The sequence below is a fragment of the Lissotriton helveticus genome, chromosome 3_1 (genome assembly GCF_964261635.1).
Source record: "Lissotriton helveticus chromosome 3_1, aLisHel1.1, whole genome shotgun sequence".
NCBI classification, from domain to species: domain Eukaryota; kingdom Metazoa; phylum Chordata; class Amphibia; order Caudata; family Salamandridae; genus Lissotriton; species Lissotriton helveticus.
Window position 1 is genome coordinate 1881769306 of NC_136061.1, and position 23696 is coordinate 1881793001.

General features: G+C 44.1%; 1 protein-coding gene across 1 annotated transcript in view; it reads right to left on the reverse strand.

Moving 5' to 3' along the window:
- LOC144823935 (sperm-specific sodium:proton exchanger-like) overlaps window positions 1–23696 on the reverse strand; it is a 5382759-nt gene that overhangs the window by 4554148 nt on the left and 804915 nt on the right. Inside the window, exon 4 of the mRNA XM_078682869.1 lies at window positions 3235–3334. Coding sequence (XP_078538995.1) covers window positions 3235–3334 — 100 coding nt within the window. The remainder of the gene's footprint in view (window positions 1–3234; window positions 3335–23696) is intronic.

A 23696-nucleotide genomic window follows, 5' to 3' on the forward strand; every position in this document is an offset into this window, starting at 1 on the left:
AAACCTATCATCCAAAACACAAGACAGGGTCATTATCCATTGTGTGAGGGTATCCAGGTTGGGAGTATGAAATACCTTAGGTGGCCCACCGCACTCCGGAGTGGTCACTGCGGAGAGAGAGTAGGGTCAACAAATTATAATGATGTAGATATGAGAGTCATATTGATCTCCAGGGAGTTGACCACCTACCGGCCATCATGATAAAACAAAGAACTTGCATTTGTTTTGCTCAAGTTAGGAATCTCACTACACCCATAACACCATGCAAGAATTCTACACACTTTGCAGATTAGAAGTGGGCAAAAGTTTCACAAGTGGCAACATTGATGTATTACTTACTAATGGCATATTCCAAACTGTTTCTGAGGCTAGCAAGAGAGCAATTATGCAAAACCTTCATAGAAAGAACACTTATCAGTGATTTGCTAAAGGGATTTAGGGTCCACTTACAAACAGGGTGGATCTAGGCCACAAACTGGAGTGCTGGTAAGTGTTGCCAGATATGGTCTCATAATCTTTTACTGACTTTGTGAACGCATCTTACATTGATTCTGGCAATGAGTTGTCAGAAGTGTTTTTTTTCTTTCTTAAGGGTCCCCAATATTCAAATAGCTCAAAGCGACACTTCATTACTCATGCAGCACTTTTGCAAAAATAATCATATTCATTGAGAGAAACAGATAAACTGGTAAGAGAGAATGATATAACAAATATTAAGGGCTTTATTAGAATTTTAGATAATGAGTTTGTGTGATAACTGAACGAGTGTATTCTTTTTCTGAATCACATCACTGGCATTTCAAATCATGAGAGATACCTTTGAATCTAATAGGAGGGAACAGAAACAATAAAGGACCTTTGCGATACGCTTTACGGGCACTGAATAACACATCACGTCACTTGGAATCTTCTTAATTATACAATCCTATTCCAGCCTTGTGGAATATAATCTAAATAATGAGCAGTGAGTAAAAGTATTAATTTATTTGGTTCTAGGTCAACAAGAGGATTTCCTTCAAGCTCCTCAGCCACGCACACAAAGCACTCCACAAGACCGGCCCAGCCTACCTCAACAGACGGCTCTCCTTCTTCATCCCCAACCGCCAGCCGACTTCTCACTCGCCACCGTCCTGCGCTTCCCAAGAACAACCACCGGCAGGAGATCCTTCTCCCACCTCGCCACCAAGACATGGAACACCCTCCCACTGAGCCTATGACAGACCTAAGACCTGCTGACCTTCAGGAGGATACTCAAGACCTGGCTGTTCGATTAGTAGCGACTGCCTCCCCTCCCCAGCGCCTTGAGACCCTCGCGGGTATGTAGTGCACTTTACAAATGATTGATTGATTGATTGATAGGTTTTGAATTGTCTCTACTCTCACCTTAAGAAAGGTTTAGTATTTAATGTCTAATACGCGTTATGATTTTTTTTTAAAGAAATATTTGGAAATTCAAAGGTTGCTAAAAAAAAAGTGTTCATTTGTGGAAATGTAATAAGATAAATATTGTTAGCTTTAAAATACTTTTCCTTTGAATGGTAACTGTAAATGAATGGTTTAATTGGTCCGATTTTGATTTTTAAACATTTTACAAAAAGCAACAAAGCTGCTTTTTAGGACTAATATTAGCACCTTTGTTTATGCAGATTTGACAAATTAGCCAGCATAGTTACTCAAACGACATGCAGTGGTTTGATCGCTTTGCTAACAACCACACATCACATATAGAGCAAAGTAAACCTGAGTGACACTGTTATTACAGACAACTTAGACACATGATTTCGTTTATAGAATAAGCATTGTTCGATATGTTTGCAACAAAACAGGGACAGCTGTTCATTTTAAGTCAGTAAGTTCAAAGAAATTGAGTAGTTTTTAACACATTTTTGCAACAGCTTCTAGGGACCTAGATTTTTTTCTGGCTACAATTTATTCTGGTATCACCCTAACAGTGGACCTAGTGATTAACAGTGGACCTAGTGATTTTGATTCTGTTGCTGTTCATACGAAAATTACCATAGCTTTATATGCAATAGCTCAACCAGACTCAATTGGCTGCTATGGTTCTTAGACTTAGACTTGACTGCCTGTTATCATCTGTCTGAAATTATTAGATAGATGGGTCCAGAATTCGACTAATTAACATTGTAAGTGCTCAAACTGCGTTCAATTGCTGCTCGAGATAGCCACTATAGTATTTGCTATGAGCGCAGGAGTCAAGGCCGGAGTGGCAGTAGCGGGCACCGGAAGGGTGGGGGCCGGTTTTACAGTGGCGGGGCTGTGTTTTTGTTACTGGGGGCGGATTTGCAGCTGCGCTGCAATATCGGCCCCTGTAAGAAAATCACCAGCAGATACCATCCCTGTGTAACAACAAGCATTTGCAATGCAATAGGTCTCGCATTTACGATAGTTTGAGCTAGTAGCATTGTAAATTAAAATGCCTTTTATTTATGTTTTTTAGGCAGCATAAAGCTTGAAATAGTGCTCAGAGGCTGTAATTAAAGTCTACAGAGTAACAACACAAGTAACAGGGGGTGTTGCCATGGAAGGTTACAAAATGAGACAAGGCGGTATTAAAGAGGGACTACTAAGCCTATTGACTAATGAACAGCCACAGTTTACAGTGGACAATGAACCAAGCCAATGAAATATATAGGTGGGGAGTGGGCGAGCTTCAAGTCCCTACCTGAATACAGCATGTCTCGCTAAGCAGCACTTGCGCTGCCTAGGCTCGACCTAAAAACACCAGGAGTGCTTCTAACTAGCAATCTCCTCTTGTCCCCCATCCCCTCGAAGCGACTGGTCCAACTAAATTGCCAAGGGCTGGTTGGTGTTCCCAGTCTGGCCACTGTCGGAAGTTATATTTCAGGCTCTAACAGTGAAATGTCTTCATGAACACTCACCCTGCTAAGCTGGTGAGCTCATTGAGGTGACTTCAAACATGCCAACCTATACTCACACCATCTGGTTTATGCGCACAGTACGGTTCTCTTCATTCCCACCACCAACTCAGCAAGTCTACAATTTAGCCTGCTTGTTTAATCCTCAACCCTAAATTCGATGGTGTTACTGAATCTGGTGAGTATTACAGACTTAGCAAGAATGAAATTATATAATGGTAAACTACAACATTGAAACCGAAATGTTCTTATTAAATACGATATGGAAAAGTGTATCTTAGATTGCACTTGTACTATTACTATTGAAATTATAAAATCATGAATAATAACTCACCGATTGAATAAATACTCAGTTCCAGGTGTGAAGGCTACAATATCTAAATTAAGACCAAAAGAAGAAAGAACGATAACTCCAGACATTCCAGCCCATTCAGCTGTTTGGGAAAGAAAGAGAAAAAAATGATTTATGGTGACTGTTACTTTCAGTCTGTAGACTCTTTTTTTATTATGGGCTGGATATACCTGCCACCTAGCAGCAGGAACAGAAAATCATTCTAGAACTGTTACTACCCAACTTTGCATATTGGTGACAGGCATCCATCCGATTCTGTGTGCTTGTTCGCTTCATTTAACAAAAAAAACAATAGATGTGTGAACTTTTTCTGGGGTCCCAGAGCAATGAGAGCACCTTGTCTTACTCTTGTCTTTTAACTAAGTTGTTTAACCCTATGACGTAGATCTCGACCAATGATGTATATATTATTTTTGTTTCAAGTTTGGGTAATACCTGTTCCGCACAGTACTAAGGAGGCCATAAAGAAAAGGGCCGAAACATGGCAACTGACATCACCTAGGATCAACACTCATTGAAAAGAACAAGCATACAATTGACAAACTGCAAGGGCCCTAAGATAGAAATATGGCTTGATGTAACTGGATTGTGTAATGCATTAATAGGTCTGATAATACGTTGTGTATGTACCTGGGGACAGGTATTTTTGAAATATTACCATTATGGTCCTTTGTCCATCATTGCGGTTACACTGTTTACCTTGATACCCATATTGCAGCAGATCACTTTGTGTTTTATACAGTTTGAAAATATGCATACTGTATTGGAATAAGTCAAATGTTATTGGTGGGGTCTTCCTTTTTCCTCCACAGCACAGCAATGCCACCATCTTGAACATTGGCGATTTAGTTTTGAGGGTGTCTTGGACACCACTGAGGCAACAAATAATAAGTCTTTCTCTAACTAGGTCATTGGCTCCATCCTGCTATAAGGACCAGCCGGGACCATGGGGGGTCACAAATAGGTTTGCAGCAGAGGACGCATCACTACCAAATTGGACCAAGGATGAGCCTCTTCCCCGAGCCCCGATTTCGGCCATATTATTTTTAACATTGAATTTTTGTTATTTTAAAGTGTCTGGGAGTACGCATATTTTTTTGAAACCCACACCTTAGCGCGTGTGTAGGTATAACACTGTTTTTTCACATGGCTATTTTCACCTTTTGCCACTCACTTTTCACCGTTCTGGTCCTGAAGAGAGCCCCGTTAATCACACAGCGGGGGCTGAAACATGTAGACCACCACACATAAGCCAACTCATAGGTACATTACTCCTTAAGTAGTTGCACCACACATATTTTAACAATATCCTGGGCCGCCAACATTAAATACAAAGGCAAGGATTCCCAGAGGTATTTTTAACTGTCTTATATCACATCACATCACATCACATTTTGGCACCCACACCAGCTCCGCTGGAATCAGGCGTCATAGCACAACCGGGGGGCATTCGGCCGCCTGGTTTGGACCCCAATGATGAAGCATGACACCAACTAGGTTGGTGTGTGAGGGGTCTTTTAATAACACTTAATGGGTCCAAACTCATGCCACAAACAGTGACTAAAGTAAGTACACACACATAATGGGCCCGTCCACATTGTTTAAATATAATCCATCCTGCAATAGCCATGTTTATTTTTTGGTTAAAAGTGGGGTCAGGACAGGTGGCTGGGCATCTCCACTATCTGGAGAGGCCTGTGTCACATACCAAATGCAGCAGTGCCTTTAAAGATTTCCGCTCTGGAATGCACATCCTGCATGGAAGAGCTGTGAACAAATCTGCCCAGAGCAGGCTTTATTCCTGCCCTCTCAGAGCGAAGGCTCTCCCCTCAGGAGGTCAGAAACCTGTCTATGGTGGTTGGTTGGTTCAGACCGGTCAGTCAACACACTCATAGGTGGTAGGTTTTCAGTGGGCAACTCTGAGGTGTCCTCTTGGTGTACCGCTTAATAAATAAGTCACTGGCATCAGTGTGGGCTTATCAAGAAGAGGGGATTGGGACCAAACAACTTGGGTACAGTGAAGCCATCATGTAGGTGGGGAACTCATAATCACAAGTGTACTGCCCATGCACTTATCATGGCTTCCCCGCACACTTGTAATATCTAAGGTTCTGCTTGGATATCACAGGGACAAATCCACTCACAGAGTGGTGACCATACATGGGGTATAGTGTACCCTGCCTTAGGGCTGTAAGGCCTGCTGTAGGGGTGACTTACCTATACAACATGCAATGTTTTGCTGGCATGGCACACAGGGATGTGTGAAATGTTGACTCTTCTTCTTTCTCTGCACCAAGACATGCAGGCTGCAATGTTGTTTGCAGGAGATGGAGTTCTGGACTTTTTGGTTCCGTCCAGAGGTGTCAGGGATAACACCCGAAGACCCCGGAGTTCCACCTGTCTCGGTGCACAAACAAACAGAAACACGGGCTTCTCGATGGTGGCGTCAAAGACCAAAGGTTTATTACTGCAGGGATACAGAAGTCACAGAAACTACACATGGGCAGTATCTAGGAGCCTGTTCGATTCGTACAAAGAGGGTTGCTCCTTATATACCAAATATTGGGCTTCAGGCAAATTCTTTACATGTTACCACAGTTCTAAACATTCGTGTCTTAAACAATAAATATTTGGCGTTGCACAGGAATCGTCAACAGTATCTGATGTCAAAACATTACGAATGAGGGGTTCCCACTAGTCCATCACAATCCCATGTCAATTCTTCATTCAAGACCCGGACCGCCTCATCGTAAATTTCGTTACCTCCCCCTAATAAAGGCCCAGAAGGGAAAGGAGTAGAGCCAGGTGTGGTAGATAGAAAGACAGGATAAGAAATGTTTGTGGGTCGTAAATGGGCACGGTTACCAGCTTCGGCCGCTTAATCATGATCAGGCCAATGAACACAAGAGCCAGTATAGCAGGACTGGCCTCAGGCTGGGGGGCAGTTCTTGCCGAGTCATGCTGCCACAGCGTTGCTGGCCTAAGGTGCACGTGTCACTAGCAAGGTGAATTGCCGGTTAAAGCCTACGTGTCCTTAATCAAAAGAGGTCAGTGTGTGTCCATTGACTATGTGAGGGCAAGGAATACAAAATGGCTTCCGTGATCTAAGATGGATGCCATGGGTAAATCACAAATGTGTTGGTAACAGGAGTGCTCTTGCTCGTAGCATAGCGAAAATACCAGGATATACTAAATGGACCATTTGCGGTTCACTGATACCAAAATTATGTATTTATGACAATGTTATAAACACGAGCAAAAATGATCACGGAACCTCAGACCCTCCTTTTGCCCTTACTTAGGCAATTACTCAGTCTATATCAGAGTCAGAGTCCATTTCTATGCTCATTAGGTCAGCGACATGTCGTTGTGTCATCATCCTGCCTCGTGCCTTTTCTCCAAATGCAGGTGGTTTTCTGAAACAGGTTGCAGCACAGAGACTACACAGAGCGGGACCACACTGGATAATAAGACAGCACGAGAACAGAAATACTAGGATGACACCTATAATCATTAGAACCTTCCATCCCCACGCTGATACCAGAGTCCAAAACCACTCCATGAAGGACCAGTTTCCCTTATCTATGTGTATGGAGTCGGAAATCTTATGTAACTTAGAGATTGCTTCATAGACTGTTGGAGCATTATTAGGAATAAAGACACAGCAGCTCGATTGGATCACTCTGCATACCCCACCTCGATCTGCAAGTATTACATCTAGAACCATACGGTTCTGCAACGTCATGAGACGATCCGCCTGAAGCTCAGCTGTTAAGTTACTAAGGGCACCAGCAGTTTCTGTAATAGTAGATTCAACTACCCGTGTTAGTTGGCGTAGATTTCTACTATTGGCCATAGGCCCCCAAAACGGAAGGAAACCTTTGAAAAAGTCTCCAGCTTCTTGACCAGCGGTATCTTCCTTGCTGAAGACACCTCTTGCTACTCTGGATTTGTGATAATCTGAAGGAGTAGTGTATGTCGGAGGTAACAATCGAGCAATATAACATGAACCTGAAAAGTCAGCAGGCAGCCATGTATATGCTCTGTCCTGACAAATGAAGTAGGTACTCCTAGCAGTCAGAAAGGCAGGGGAGGAGTCAGACGGAAATACGTAAGTCTCAACGCACTCGCTGCTCCCTAGCTGAGCTCTCGGATTTCTCCCATTTCCTTGCAAACAGACCTGACCTCGGTGAGGCACGACCCAAACTGAAGTGGAGCTTTTACGCTTGCTTTCTCCCAAACTAAGGCGGTACTCTGTAGAGTTCCAAGTCAAATACACCAGCAATTCATCTTTAGGATAAGATGGAGTATTATTGACGTCTTTAATCATATCAATAATTCCCTGGACTAAAGCTTTGTTGGCTGAGTTGTATTTAGTGGACCGTGGTGGACGCGGAGGATAGGTCTCAAGGGCGTATGAAAAAATGGTCTGAAAGGCCTGAAATGATCCATTATAGCTAAAAGGCAAGACTAGGTAGGGAATGCCTTTATCCATAGTGTGAGGTATCAACCCACACACCCAGCAGTCTGTAGTATTAACTATCAGTTGGTGTTGATGCAAGAGCTGTACAAATGTATTGTTCATAAATTCTGAGCGTCGAGCTCGTTCGTGTTCAGGAAATGAGTGAAAAGAATGCATAGAAGAAACTGTAGAAGTAACAGGATTAAGGGAAGGCACTGTAGTTACTGGCATAAAAATCAAATGTATGCAAAAGATGATTCCACCCACCAACGTTATTAAAACAATTAAAAATGTAACTGCACATTGTATTAGAAAGCATTTGCTGTGAAGTATTCTGTACAGTCTATTTCTGCGAACATAAATTACATTTTCTCGTTGTAGCTCAGGAAGCTCCATCTTCTACGACCGTTCGCGACCACTGATGATGTGTACGTAGATGAAAATGCCTCTATCAGCCCTGGGAGTTCCCAGAACTAACAGAAAGGTCGACCTTGTGTCGGACCCCCGCAGATTCAACTAGGCACACAGCCACGACCCTACGGCTACCCAGACGGCAAGGCAATTTTTAAAACAAAAAGAAACAATACAAAGTATTAGCAAACTTCCTGGCTGGAGGCAATGTATAGCAAATTCAAATATAAAAATAGGCAGTTTCCTGCTTTATTTGTCCATATTGCGAGAACGTAAGTTGTATCTCAGTTTTGCAGGAGCTGTCTGATCTGGAAACAATGTATTTTCAGTTGACGTTGCAATGTTCACGTTCGCAGATGGCAAATGTTCTTTTGGTACAGATGGCAAATGTTCATTGTGTGTGGATGACAAATGTTTAGGGTTCAAAAGAGCAGTTTCAGGAGGAGAGTCAGACTTTGGTGAATCCGTGATCAGTTCTGCATCGCTGAAAGGTATGAACCTGGGGACTTGTTCCGTTTCAGAGGCACCGATTCCTTTCTTTACCCAGTTGTCGTAAGGAAGTGGCAGAGGCACACGTTTAGCGTGTGTTGTATGGATCCAATTTCTTCTTCCGGCCACACGAATAGCAGTTCTCGTTGCTAGCAGGACTTGGAACGGGCCAATAAATCTGGGCTGAAGATTTTTCGTTCTTGCAAAATTTCGGATGACCACCTGATCACCCGGTTTCAGCTGATGGCCTGGACTCTCTGATGGCTTTGGCAATGCATCGAAAACCTGTTGGTGAATAAGACTTAATTTAGCAGTCAAGTCGAAAAGGTAATCAATTAACATTGGGTATTCCAGCTGCTTAAATTCTTTCGGTCTAGGTACCCCCCAAACATTTGCAGGACGACCGAAAACTATTTCGTAGGGACTAAGCCCTACTCTAGAATGTACAGTTGCTCTTGTTGATAGCAAAGCCAAAGGCAATGCGTCTGGCCAGGACAAACCCGTGGATGCTTGTATCTTAGCGAGTTTCAGTTTAAGGGTGCCATTGTAACCCTCGACTAAACCCGCGGACTGGGGATGATTTGCACTATGGAATTTTTGCCTAATCCCTAGGCCGGCACACACACTCTGCATAACTTTCCCTACGAACTCACTTCCGTTATCTGACCATATAATCCGTGGCATTCCGTATCTGGGGAAGTATTCTTTAAGAAGAATTTTGGCAGTGGATAAGGCAGTATTGTCCTTGAGTGGGTATGCTTCGATCCATCTGGAAAAAGCACAAACTACCACTAGGACGTATTTCAGGTTATTACAACGGTCCATGTGAATGAAATCTAGCTGGATCACTTCAAAGGGGCAGGAAGGAGGAGCGGAGTGACCTGCAGGTGTGGGGATTCCCTTGCCAGGATTATGCATCAAGCATACCATACAATTTCTCACCACTCTCTCTGCACATTTACTAATCCCGTCATTCTTCCAGACCGGAGCCAACATCTTACAAATCCCTTTTGAACTGATGTGCGCTGATCCATGCGCCATCGTTACTACTGCAAGCACATACGCATCAGGCAACATCCAACGCTGTTGTTCCGACAAGTCAATCCAACACCCACTCGAGTCCATTTTACCTGTGCTCTCTCTCCATGCACGTTTTTCCTCCTCAGTCGCCTCTCTCTGAATTTCTTTCACGCTTTCCACTGTGTCTTCACACATTCCAGACTCAGAAATCCATCTTGCAGACGTTGCAACATACATTCTACTCATCATATTTCTAGCTGTCTGTTTTGCAATCTCATCAGCAAAAGCATTCCCACGACCAACATCATCCGTGATTGCTTTATGAGCACTGCATTTCACAATCGCAACTTCAGTCGGTAAGGTTAGAGATTCCAACAAGTCATTAACTAGCTGACCATGTTGAATCTTAGTCCCATGGGACGTAATGAAACCTCTCTCTTTCCACAAACGGCCAAAACTATGGGCCACGCCGAACGCGTACTGACTATCTGTGAACACATTCACTCTCTTTCCCTTAGCTAAAACGCACGCTCTTGTTAGCGCGATCAATTCTGCAGCCTGGGCAGAATTCTGACTCACTCTTGCAGTCTCCACAATCGTACTCAAAGTCGTTACTGCATAAGCAGCAGTCACATCACCATTCTCCAATTTGAAGCAAGACCCGTCAACATACAACGTGCCATCTGGTTCTGACAATGGAGTGTCTTTTAGGTCGATTCGTCCTTTTGTTTCTTCCTCAGTTCTGAAACAACAGTCGTGTGGTTCGGAATCACTCGACTCTTGACTAGTCGGCAACAATGTTGCTGGATTCAATACATTGCATCTTTTGATCTGAATATGACTAGCTAATAGTGTCAGTTCATAGCCTGATAATCTAGCACTAGTAAGGTGTTGTGTCTTGGTTCGGTTCATGAGTGTATCCACGGCATGAGGAACCATGACTACTAGCATGTTGTTCATTACTAAACCAGCAGATTGTCGAATGGAAGCTGCAGCTGCGGCTGTAGCTCTCAAGCAACTAGGCAATGCTCTAGCTACTGGATCTAATGTTGATGAAAAATACGCACAAGGGCGTTGTTTATCACCAAATTTCTGCGTCAAAACACTCAATGCACAACCTTCTCTCTCGTGGACATAGAGCGTAAATGGCTTACTGTAGTCGGGTGTACCCAATACAGGTGCTGAACACAGTGCATTTCGTAACTCAGAAAAACTCTGCTGACATTCAGCAGACCATGGTACCGGACTTGGAACACCTTTCCCAGTCAAGGCTACCAATGGTTTTGCTAAAAGAGAAAAATTTGGGATCCATTGCCTACAATATGAGGTAATACCTAAAAAAGCACGTACTTCTCTCTGTGTGCTAGGAACGTTCATCTGTGTAATTGCTTTTATTCTCTCTGGGGTCAGCTTCCTTCCCTCCTTTGACAAGAGATGACCTAGGTAGGTCACTTCTTGGCAGCAGTATTGCATTTTTGAAGGTGACACCTTGTGATTCAAATCCGACAAGTGATGCAATAAAGAAATCGTAGCTGTTTTGCAAGTTTCCTTGTCATCGGCAGCCACTAGAAGATCATCGACATACTGTACTAGAGCAGAACCACGAGGAAGTACGAAGGAATCTAACTGACTTTTTAATGCTTGACTGTAAATGGATGGGCTTTCACAATAACCTTGTGGAGCGCGTTTAAATCTAAAACTTCGTCCTCCTAGAGAAAAACCGAAAATATCTCTGCTTTCCTCGGCTATCGGAATGCTGAAAAAGGCATTTTTCAAGTCGATAACCGAAAACCATGCTGCTGTAGCAGGAATCAACGTTAACAATGCAGTAATGTCTGGTACCACAGGAAACTGTGGGATCACAATTTTATTAACCTCTCTAAGATCAATTACGAACCTATATACTGGAGGCTTTGTAGGGTCAGTTCGTTTCAAAATAGGCAGTACCGGACTATTACAGACATTACCTCTGGTTTCTTCTACAACATCTTTCTTGATCAGGTCTTGTACTATTAGTAGGAGCGCACGCTCACCTTCACTAGAGATTCTGTATTGTGGAATTCGTGGAAGTTTGACATTTGCTTTCAAAGTTACTACATAGGGTGGAATTTCCAATAGACCTACATCATTAGGACCAGTCGCCCAAAGAGTATCAGGGAGTGAACGCAGCTCTGGTGGGAGTGCATCCATCGATAAGTACATCGGAGAGATTATTCTTTTACCCAACGTAAGCTGTACTCCTGCTGGAGAACAGTACAATGTCGCGTACAGGCGTTTTAACAAGTCTAAACCAAGCAGATTTTCGTTACAACCTGTCGTCAAAATCAGGGGTGCTTTCAATTGACGAGGTCCGACAGAAATAGACAAAGGACCAGAAACAGGGTTGTGAACAGGGGCGCCTGAAAAACCTACTGAAACGTTTGTTGAGCCAGACAAAGGTGCGCCAGGGAGTTTAGCATGTATGATAGAACTTTTTGCTGCACCAGTATCCAACAGAAACGGTTCGACTATACCTGATGTTGCTACTGCGACATAAGGTCCACTCTGATCTACTGGTACTGATACTACTCCCTCTCTTTGTCCATGGCTGTCCTAGTATTCACTTTGCTGAATTTCCTCACTAGTTTCATAATAGTCTTCGACATGATACTGTGGAGACCTATTCTGTTGGGCAGATTGTCCATTTCGCTGATCAAAATAATTAGAGGGGCGATCACTTGTCTGTGGAGGCATAGCACCTCGTCCTCGACCTCTAGAGTTTTGCATAGAACTACCACGACCTCTCTGAGCCGCCGCATCATTATTTTGCGCCCGAACTGGACAATCACTCTTGTAATGACCTTCTTTTTTGCAATAAGCACATTGATTCCATTGATATTGTGGCCTTTGAAAATTATAATCCGTTCTTTGATATGACCCTTGCTGCATATTAGTTTGATTCGTGCGAGGCGGATAAGCTTGCTGTAAAAGTACTTTAGTTTTTAAATCTTTCGTCTTTTTATCTGATTTTTCCTTCTCTTCTTTATCCCTATTTTCGTAGTACTGAGCAGTCGCAAGTATTTGCGCAGTCGTAGAGACAGCCCACGCACTTTCAGAATTCTTTAATTTACTACTAAGCTCTGGCAGCAGATTGTGCACAAATTTATCGACGAATAATCTCTGGCCTCCTTCTGTGCTCATATCTTGACCACTATGATCCACGAAAGTCTCTTCGAATCTTGTGAAAAAGTCGGAGACGCTTTCGTCTTTCTTTTGTTTGCATGCGGACAATTTATCCCAGTTAACGCGTAATGCAGGCATTAAAGTTTTCATTAAATCGATTATTCTACCAGGCAAATTAGCAATTAAAGGTTCAGGTTTGGAACCACCTACTTGTTGACCATCCGCTGCAATTATAGCTGCCCAGTCACCACCTAGGGCAACTGGATGATTCTCTTTACGAATTTTAGCCCAAATTGGTTGCGGTACTACATTACCAAATAGCAGATCTATGTCAGCAAGATTCAATACACAAGCGTCAACTGTTTGAGCCAACTCTTTGTAGTATCCTGCAGGATTTTTACGCGGATCTGGCAAGGCCTGTTTTACTGCAATACTTCAGTTCGCTTCCATGGAATATGTATCCATACTCTCTGGAATTGGGCCGGAGCGGCTGCAATACCAAGGTTTACATTAGCTTGCACAGCTTCACGCCAAATTGGTGGAACCTCTCTCATTGGATATTGACGATTTCGTTTCGTACTACGTTTCTCTAACTCCCTCGGTGAAAGAAGGGATGAGTCGGCTCTATAACTTAGAACCAGTTCCATCGCTTCTTTTATATTTTGTCCAACTATCATACCTGTAGCAAATTCTTTCTGAACATTAATTAATTCTCCTAGATTTGATTCAGGGTCATCTTCTTCCAATTCCTCACGTAGAAGGAAACACATTTCATCGAACACATATCGTTGTGTCGGTTCGTTCCATTGCATAAATGTATCTAATACATCTTGTACATTATATCTTCCAACTTTCGAAACCCATCTAAGCGCAGTCGAATCTAGTATTCCTCTTTCCTCAGTACTGGGAAGCTGACTACGTCTCTGCACAGAGTCAGAGGTAGGAGTCTTAATCAGAGTTTTGTAGAAGGGAGATAGAATATTAGAGACAGAATCAGTGATCCTTCGACGAACAGAAAGCGGAGTCATAATATTAGCAGAGGCAGTGAATAGAGTAGCAGTTGGAACAGATAGGTCAGGAACAGTAGGAGTAGCTTGAAAATTAGCTTGTGAAGTAGCAGGTGTGAGCGACACAGGCATAGGTAAAGAAGTCGGCAACCCTAGAAGAGGGGTTGTCGAAGGAACATTAATATTGACCACAGGAGGTACAGGAACTTGATTCAGGGGAGCGTGTACAGGGACACCAGGTTGTCCAGCAACCGGTAAGTGAACATTCGGTATAGGTGGAGCCGTAGCACCTTGTGCATACGGTGGGGGTGATCGTAACAAGTAAGACAACAGGGGATCCTTTTCAGGGTCCTCTACTATCTTAGCCGTACTCGATGGCAAAGCAGGATAGCACTTGTCTATCGCTAAATTACGCTCTCTATCGGCCACCTCCATCGCTTTCTCAGACTCGTTGAGTTGCAGCTGCCTAGCAGACTGTTCTAAAGTCAACTCTTGCTCTTTCTGTTCTTTCTTCAACTTTTTAATCTTTCTCTGTTTAGATTCTTTTCGCCAATAACGGAAAGAATCAAACATTGCCGGCCGGGCTTTCTTCTTAAACAACCTTCTTTCTAGATTATCGAGAACTTCAGGTTCAAAACTACCATGTAGTGGCCAACTAAGGACACCATCTTTCTCTGTGTAGCGGATCCATATCTCGTTATAAGAGATAGGGCCCACACCAAATTTGCAATAAAGATCATAAAGGGGAGTTCCAATCGGAGGAACCAAACACGAGTCCTCCAACTGGGAATCACTGTTGCAACTAAAACAAGACAACATACAATTTTTCCGACTTACCATTTTATAATCCGGAACACAGGACAAACAAAACACAAAAAGATGCGCACTTGAACCGAGAACTTAGGCCTACCAGAACTGACAAATGTATCGATACCTGAACTGAACAGAATGATTATCGTAACCAGAATAACCAGTGATAATCTTACAGAACTGAACTGAACTGAGAACTAAAAGGATTATCCAAACGGGAGCAATCTTCACAAAATATTTACCTAGCAACCACTGAATACTTAACTGAGGCACTGAAGACGTCACCAAGGAGAAACCCGTCACGTTTCGCCGTACTGAGGACTGCACCTCGGGTCCAAGACAGGGCGACGGTCAAGGCAACGGAGCACTGCAGCCGTCTGAACGGGAACCCTCGTGGAAGAGAACGTCGGGGCCACTTTTGCGATATGCCGGGATCGATGAAGTGGGGCGCCTCCCTCTGAAATCTTCACACGAAGCTCCTCGAACTCTTCAGGCTTTTGGACCGGTACCGAATGACGTCGCCCCACGTTGGGCGCCAATTGGAGTTCTGGACTTTTTGGTTCCGTCCAGAGGTGTCAGGGATAACACCCGAAGACCCCGGAGTTCCACCTGTCTCGGTGCACAAACAAACAGAAACACGGGCTTCTCGATGGTGGCGTCAAAGACCAAAGGTTTATTACTGCAGGGATACAGAAGTCACAGAAACTACACATGGGCAGTATCTAGGAGCCTGTTCGATTCGTACAAAGAGGGTTGCTCCTTATATACCAAATATTGGGCTTCAGGCAAATTCTTTACATGTTACCACAGTTCTAAACATTCGTGTCTTAAACAATAAATATTTGGCGTTGCACAGGAATCGTCAACAGTATCTGATGTCAAAACATTACGAATGAGGGGTTCCCACTAGTCCATCACAATCCCATGTCAATTCTTCATTCAAGACCCGGACCGCCTCATCGTAAATTTCGTTACCTCCCCCTAATAAAGGCCCAGAAGGGAAAGGAGTAGAGCCAGGTGTGGTAGATAGAAAGACAGGATAAGAAATGTTTGTGGGTCGTAAATGGGCACGGTTACCAGCTTCGGCCGCTTAATCATGATCAGGCCAATGAACACAAGAGCCAGTATAGCAGGACTGGCCTCAGGCTGGGGGGCAGTTCTTGCCGAGTCATGCTGCCACAGCGTTGCTGGCCTAAGGTGCACGTGTCACTAGCAAGGTGAATTGCCGGTTAAAGCCTACGTGTCCTTAATCAAAAGAGGTCAGTGTGTGTCCATTGACTATGTGAGGGCAAGGAATACAAAATGGCTTCCGTGATCTAAGATGGATGCCATGGGTAAATCACAAATGTGTTGGTAACAGGAGTGCTCTTGCTCGTAGCATAGCGAAAATACCAGGATATACTAAATGGACCATTTGCGGTTCACTGATACCAAAATTATGTATTTATGACAATGTTATAAACACGAGCAAAAATGATCACGGAACCTCAGAGATTGGTGAAATGCCCCTGAGGGTGGGGCAATTTGGTCTGCAGCTCTTTAGTTCCAATGCCCTAGGCACCAGAGGTACTACTTACTATCGACTTACAAGGATCGCAACGGGAAGCCAATTGTGGAACAATCATACTGTTTGGGAAAGATCACTGGTCCTGGGACCTGGTTAGCAGGAACCCAATACACCTTCAGTCAAAGTTGGACATATAGCAGGCAAAAATAGGGGTTAACCATGTCAAAAGGGGTACTTTTTTTACACAACCCCCTTCCACACAAACAAAAGAGGATGAGATGAACCTTTCCCAACAGAGTCTTCATTGTCTAAGTGTAATAACCTGGAAAGGCTCTCTAGATTGGCAAGGTCAGTCCTAGAACAATGTTTCACTGCAAAGTCCATTCCCTGTAGGGAGATGGACAACCACAAAAAATTGAAGTTTTCACCGTTCATCTGCATAAACCATCTTGGAGGTCTGTGGTCGGTTTGGACAAGGAAGTGAGTATCAAACAGGTGGGGTCTCAGCTTCTTCAGGTGCCAAACCACAGCAAAGGCTTCCCTCTCAATGACACTCCAAAGCTGTTCCCTGGGGAGTAACCTTCTGCTCATAAAATCAACAGGCTGGTCATGGCCATCATCGTTGGTTTGCGATAGGACTGCTCCTATCCTTAGTTTAGAGGCATCAGTCTGCACAATAAACAGTCTAGATTAATCTGGAGCTTTGGTAATCGGTGCAGATCACATTGCCTCTTTTTGGGTGTCAAAAGCCTTTTGACAACTAACTGCCTGGTTTACCTTTTTAGGCATCTTCTTGGAGGTGAGTTCTGCGAGGGGTGCCACAATCATGCCATACCCTCTCACAAATCTGCTCTAATACCCAATCAAGCCAAGGAATGCCCTGACTTGAGTCTGGTTGGTTGGAACTTCCCAATCCATAATGGTCTGGATTTTGGGTTGTATGGGTTGAACTTCGCCTCCACCTACAAGGGGCCCAAGTATACAACTGTGCCCTGCCCTATATGCAATTTTGATGCATTGATAGTGAGGCCTGCAGTCTGCAGGGCATGTAAACCTTGTGATCCTTCCAGGTGGTGCTATAGACAGCAACATCATCAAGATGTGCTGCACTTAAAGCTGCCAGTCCAGCAAGGGCTTGGTTCGCCAACCTTTGCATGGGGCCTGGGGCATTATTTAAGCCAAAGGGCATAACAGTGAACTGATAATGCTCATCTGGAGTGGAGAATGCTTTCTATTCCTTTGCTCCTAGATTCAGGCCAATTTGCCAGTACCCTGATGTCAGGTAAGAGGTGAAGGTGAAAGGTGCTGAGAAATTTGGCTGCTTGTCTATCAATTCATTATCTCTGGGTATGGGATAAACATCTATCTTGGTGACTGCATTAAGACCTCTGTAGTCCACACAAAACCTCATTTCTGGTTTCCCACCCTTGGAATGAGGTTTGGGGACTAAGACCACTGTGTTAGCCCCTGGGCTATCAGAGGGTTCAATAACTCCCAACTCCAACATCTTGCTGACTTCAGCTTTGACGCTCTCCTAAACATGGTCGGACTGTCGATATAGCTTGTTTTTGACAGGCAAGCAGTCTCCAGTGTCCACATCATGGGTACACTAGTGTGTCTATCCAGGGGTTAAGGAGTAGAGCCCAGCATACTGCTCCAGGTCTTGCCTGCAGACAGCTTGTTGTTGGGCAGATAGGGTGGCTGAGTAGACAAATCCATCTACTTTTACATCTGTGAGGCTGCTGGAGAGGAGGTCAGATAGCGGTTCACTCTCTGCTTCCTGATTCCCACCAGTGACCATCAGCATAGTCTCTTCAGCCCTGTAATGGAAAAGCTATGGTAGTTAATATTGATGACCCTCTTGGGGTTCCTGCTAGTGCCAAGATCAACTAAATAGGTGAACTCACATTTCCTTTCAATGATAGGGTAGGGACCACTTAATTTGTCTTGGAGGGCCCTAGGAGCCACAGGCTCCAACACATATATTGTCTTCCCTAGTTGGAACTCCACCATGGCAGCTGTTTGGTTGTACAAGAGTTTTGGAATCTCTTGGCTGGCCTCTAGGTGTCTGTTTGCTTTGCATATGTACTCTGCCATCCTGGAACGTAGGCCTAGTATATAGTCTTTAATATCTTGTTTAGGTTTGATAGGTTTCTCCCAACCTTCCTTAATAAGACACACTGTTCCCTTCACAGGATGACCAAACAGAAGTTCAAAGGAAGAAAACCTACTCCATTCTATGACACGTCTCTGCAGGCATGGCACAAAGGTATACTATCTCTTTTTGAGTTTTTCAAGCATTCTCATGAACATGCCTTTAAAGGTCTTTTTGAATATTTCAACCAGGCCATTACTTTGTGGGTGATATAGGGTAGCCGACTTGTAAGTCACTCCACATTCACTCGACATTTGCTTTAGGTAGCTAGACATGAAGTTTGTACATCTGTCTGATATCACCTTCCTAGGAAAACCCACTCTGATAAAGATACAAATGAGGGCCCTAGCCACTGCAGGAGCAGTGGTAGTCCTAAGGGGAATTTCCTTAGAATACCTGGTAGAATGATCCACTACCACCAGCATGAATCTGTTTCCTGATACAGGTTGAAGGTCTAGGGGGCTGACAATGTCAATCCTTACCCTTTCAAAAAATACACCAACCACTAGAGGTGGAATTAAGGGGGCCTTTGTGTGACTACCTGCTTTGCCACTGGCTTAGCAGGTAGCACAGGAGTTGCAAAACTCCATCACCCTCTGGGACATGTTTGGCTGTAGAAGTGGCTTACTGGTTTACAGTTGTCACTCTATGCCTTTTTGGGATCCCATTTCTTACCTTGGTACCCAGTTTTTGGTTGTGAAGAGGTTTGAGGCCCACCCTCCTTAGCAAGTTATTGAGGGCCTTTAGAAGACTCTTTACTTTTATCCTTAAGGATGTTCACCCTTTTTACCCTGGGAAGGTTTAGTAACCTCTTTCTTCTGGTTACCCCTACCACTGGTAATTGTATTCACCCTACTCTCGAGTGGTCTGCCTTCTTTCCCAATTCTTGGGGAGAAGTTGGAACTAGGTCTATCAAGTATTGGTGCAATGTTTCAGAAACACAGTTACTCAACAGATGTTCTTTCATAATACAATTATACATCCCATTATAGTCGCACTCTTGGTGTCCTTGTAACCAACCACCTGGTGTCTTCACTGTAAAGTCTACAAAATTAACCCAGGACTGACTCCAAGTTTTTTTAATCCCTTTGAACGTATTCCTATATTCTTGAATGGTGAGTCCAAAGCTCTCAATCAGGGTACACTTCTTGTGCTCAGAGGACTCAGCCTCTGCCTCGTTCAGTGTAAAGAGAACAGTTCCCAAAGGAGAGAGTCCAAATGCTTCTGGCTGACCTTCCTCGTTCTACAAGCTCTCTTGAATGCTGGAAACCATTTTGTGATGTCATCACCATCTGTATTTTGGGACAATCCATAGGTATTATGTTGCTGTCACCATTCATGGGTGATAAACCCAGTTCTGCGCTTTCCGTTTCGGTGGGCAGTATCCTCTCTTCCAGGGCAATTCTACTGTCCAATCTCTCCAGGAGGTTCTCCTCTTCTGGGAGATCATCAGTGTGCCTTGGGTGACCTGAGCCATCCTCTCTAGAATCAGGGGCCCTTGGCACATTGGGTTGGTCAGGGGGCAGAGGTGGTGTAACCTCTCCTTCACGTAAAGGCATGTCTGGGTCATTCTCCTCACTTGTTCCACCCTGGTTCTCATTGGTGGCGGCCTTATCCAAAGGATGGGCCAGCTCATACTCTGCCAACAGATTCTGAAGCATTGCAGTGGTATAGTGTGAGCTAGTTTTTATTTTGTATCCTTTACAGAGAGTCCTTATCTGAGCATTTTTTTAGCTGCAGGTAACGGGTAAGGTCGAGCTCCTTAGCCTCATCCCCTGTGGTACTCATCATCACACTAAAGTTGTGACTTTTTTAGCGCTAGAAGAAATCCTAACTTATGTTTTTCAGTCCTAACTATAGTAAATTTTACATTATTATCAGTTTTAAACTGCAGGGTGTTAACCAAGGCCCCAACAGCTAGTTTTAAGAATTTAGAAAATACCTGGCCAATCGAAAAAAATGTTATTTTAACTGAAGGCAGTTTTTGGATTTACATGTGTAGTCACTTATTAACCAAGTGGTATCAGCAAATGCAAAGTCATACACCCGCACGGCTGATTCAGCAATGTAGAAAGCTGACTCTCTATGTAGTGTACTAAAAGAAGTACAATGTACAGAGAGTCCAGTGAGTCCACAGTTGGTTTACAGAAGATAAAGTAGATAAAACGAATGCTCTCTTTTGTGGTAGTGTGGGCGAGCAGTTAGGCTTATCAGAGGGTAGTGCTAAGAATTTGTTGAACTCACAGGTGCAATAAATGAGACTCACTCAAAGAATTCATCCAAGAGTAATTCAGAAAAATAAACTTCTTTTTATATATATTTCAAAACCAAAAACTTTGTTTCTAAGGTCAGTACTGTTTTTAATAACAATTTGTACACGTAAGTAAAGCTTTTAAAGTTGTGCACCTTTACACACAATGTCATCTTATGGAAGGAAAAGTCAGAGATGCATAAAGGTAGTTACAGTCAGTTCCAGGGATTCACCTTCAGATTTTAGAGTTGAAGTGGGCCAAGTTCCAAGGAACTACCAGGAGTTCTTTGGGAACTGCCTGGGTTCTACTAGGAACAGGGTGCTGGTGAAGTTGGTAGCTGGTGCGCTACTCTGAAGGTGGGCGACCTAAAAACAGGCTGCACAGGGGAACTTGGGGACAAGTCTGAGCCCTCCCAAATGGGGACTTGGGTAACAAGGGGACTTGGAGAAAGGGGGCATACCTGTTCACCGAGACCCAGGCCGGGCGGCTCGGATGTGGAATGGTTAGTTATGCTAGGCTGGGAGTGCAAAGATGCTCCTCCTGGTCAGGGTAAAACAGCTGGCAGGGACAAAATCAAGGCAGCTGGGCATCTCACAAAGTGGGTCTTAGTGATGCTGACATCCCTCAATGTCTGCTTGGCCCTGCTGCAATGTGAGTCTGGACTAGACTATTACTGTTGGGGTTTGGTGAAGTGCATCTGGTACCCCGGGGTTGGTGCTACATGGCTCCAGTTGGCCCTGGTGTCTTCACACTAAGTGGGGAGACAGATCTGACCTTCCAGAGCATGAGTACTTTCTCCTGGTTATCTGCGGTGTCGGTCAAGCCAGGGAGCTGCAAGACAATGGACCGGACTCTGTTTGTCGATGCCTGTGGACTACAAGGGAGTAGCTCCTTTACTCCAATGGAGACTGTAGGCAGTTTTTGAAGTGCTGATAGGCTACCCAAGGCTTTGATAGTTCTCCAGTCTGTGAGATGAGTCACTCTATAATGATTGTCGAGAGAGGGCTAAAGACAGGCAGGATTTTGATTCAAAAGATCACAGCTCTGCTGCATTTCGCACAAAGTAGTGACTCCTCATCATCCCTCTTCTCTTGATTCATCGAGTAAGAGTTCTTGTCTTTAGGGGTGCCAACTAAATACTCAATTTAGGGGTGTTTACAGGGAGTGACATGTAGTAGACAGTGGGCTACCTACCTTTAGGGTGTAAACACCCTCTATGAGCACTTCCTGTGGGAAATTAGCGTAACCGTGACCGTAGAATGCTTTAACCAATCCAACACAAGATGGAGGAATCTTAAAAGTGGGGTCCACATCCGATGGCCCATCCTAGGGCTGGTGTTGGCTGAATGTGGGCACACCTCCTAATCTTACTAATTTTCCACCAGTCTTGCCACCAAAAAGTGGGGTCAGGCCAGAGGGCAGGCATCTGCAATACTTGGAGAGTCTGGGTCAAAAAGCAATGGTATCAGGGCCTTTAAAGCTTTCTGCCCCGGAATGTACATCCTGTGTGGAGGAGGTGTGAACCGCTCCGCCCCGAGAGCAGGCTTAGCTCCTGGCCTCCGAAAGCGAAGGCTCTCACCTCAGAAGGCCAGAAGCTTGTCTATTTTGGGTGGCTGGTCAATACCAGTCAGTCAACATACTAGTATTTAGTAGGTTTTCAGCGGGCCCCTCTGAGGTGCCCACTTGGTGGATCGCTTAAAAAATACACCACTGGCATCAGTGTGGTTTTATCAAGAAGAGGAGTTTGGCACCAAACACCTTGGGGTACAGTGAAGCCATCATGTACCCGAGGAACTCATAATCACAAGTGTCTAGGGCATGTACTCATTGTGACTTCCCTGCACACTTGCAATATCGAAGGTTCTGCTTAGATATCACAGTAACACATTCACTTATTCAGATATGGCCAAACATAGGGTATAGTACACCCTGCCTTAGGGCTGTAAGGTCTGCTGTAGAGATGACTGACCTATACCAGATGCAGTGTGTTGCTGGTATGGCACACAGCGGTGTGTGCCTTGTCGACTCTTCAGTTTTCTCTGCATCAAGACATACAGGCTGCAATGGCAGGTGGTAGGAGCTTGCTGAGGGGCCCCATGGGGGTGGCACAATTTGTCCTGCAGACCTTAGGGACCCTCTTTAGTTTCAAGGCTCAGAGGTACCACCTACTAAGGAATTAGAAGGATCCTAAAGGGGTGCCAATTGTGGATCAATCATACAGTTTAGGGAATGCACACTGGTACCGAAGACCTGGTTAGCAGGAACCCAGTACACTTTCTGTCAAAGTTGCACCAGATACCAGGCAAAAGTAAGTGGTAACTATGTCAAAAAAGAGCACTTTCCTGCAAGGGGTTACTGTATAAAGAGAGCCTTTTACCACTAATGTCCTGGAGCTTTGACACTACTTGATAGACCCAAAACTGGGCAGCAAGTCCACCCGTTTAGCCCTAGAACCTCAAAGTCGCAAAGTTGAGTCCAAAGCCTACTCATGGTGTGATTCAAAACTCAATCAGTTCAGCCAATACATCGATGTCCCAGCACCACATTTGCTTAAGAAAAATAAAACACTGTAACCATGAAACAACGTAATACTGCACATAAAAATATAAAGGGCATTGTAATGTTCATAGTTATTCTTAGGCAGTACTCACTGTATTGGGGACTGAGAAGATACTGGCGTCCTGGTCCCACAGTCGCTTATTTTTTTTTTTTGAATATATTTTATTGGTTTATGTATGCAGTTGGTTGATACACAGTTATACAATGCCAATATCGTAAGACAGGAAAACTTCTACATACAGTTGCATAAAAAACAGGATGGTATATTAAGGTAATTCAGTGGCAGCACTCTTCAAAGCAGTTGACATGCATATCGATTCGCATTTCAGAGAGGCTGTGACAATATTTATAGATATCCTGTCCGCAATGGGCGCAGTAGCTTTCTATATTTGCAGGGCAATGTATCAGCAGAGTGTCATCGAGCAAAGTGTAGTGGGAGGTGGCATGTACTAGTGGCTTCATTCCGTGTGTACCTAAGTCCTGGTTCCCAGCGTGCGGCAGCGCCGGACGCGGAGTATAATTTGGTGTACCGAGTATCAGGTGTGGTAAGTCCTCCAATTCAACATATCCAATAATTTAACAAATATGGCAGTCAGGGCTGCCATAGTAA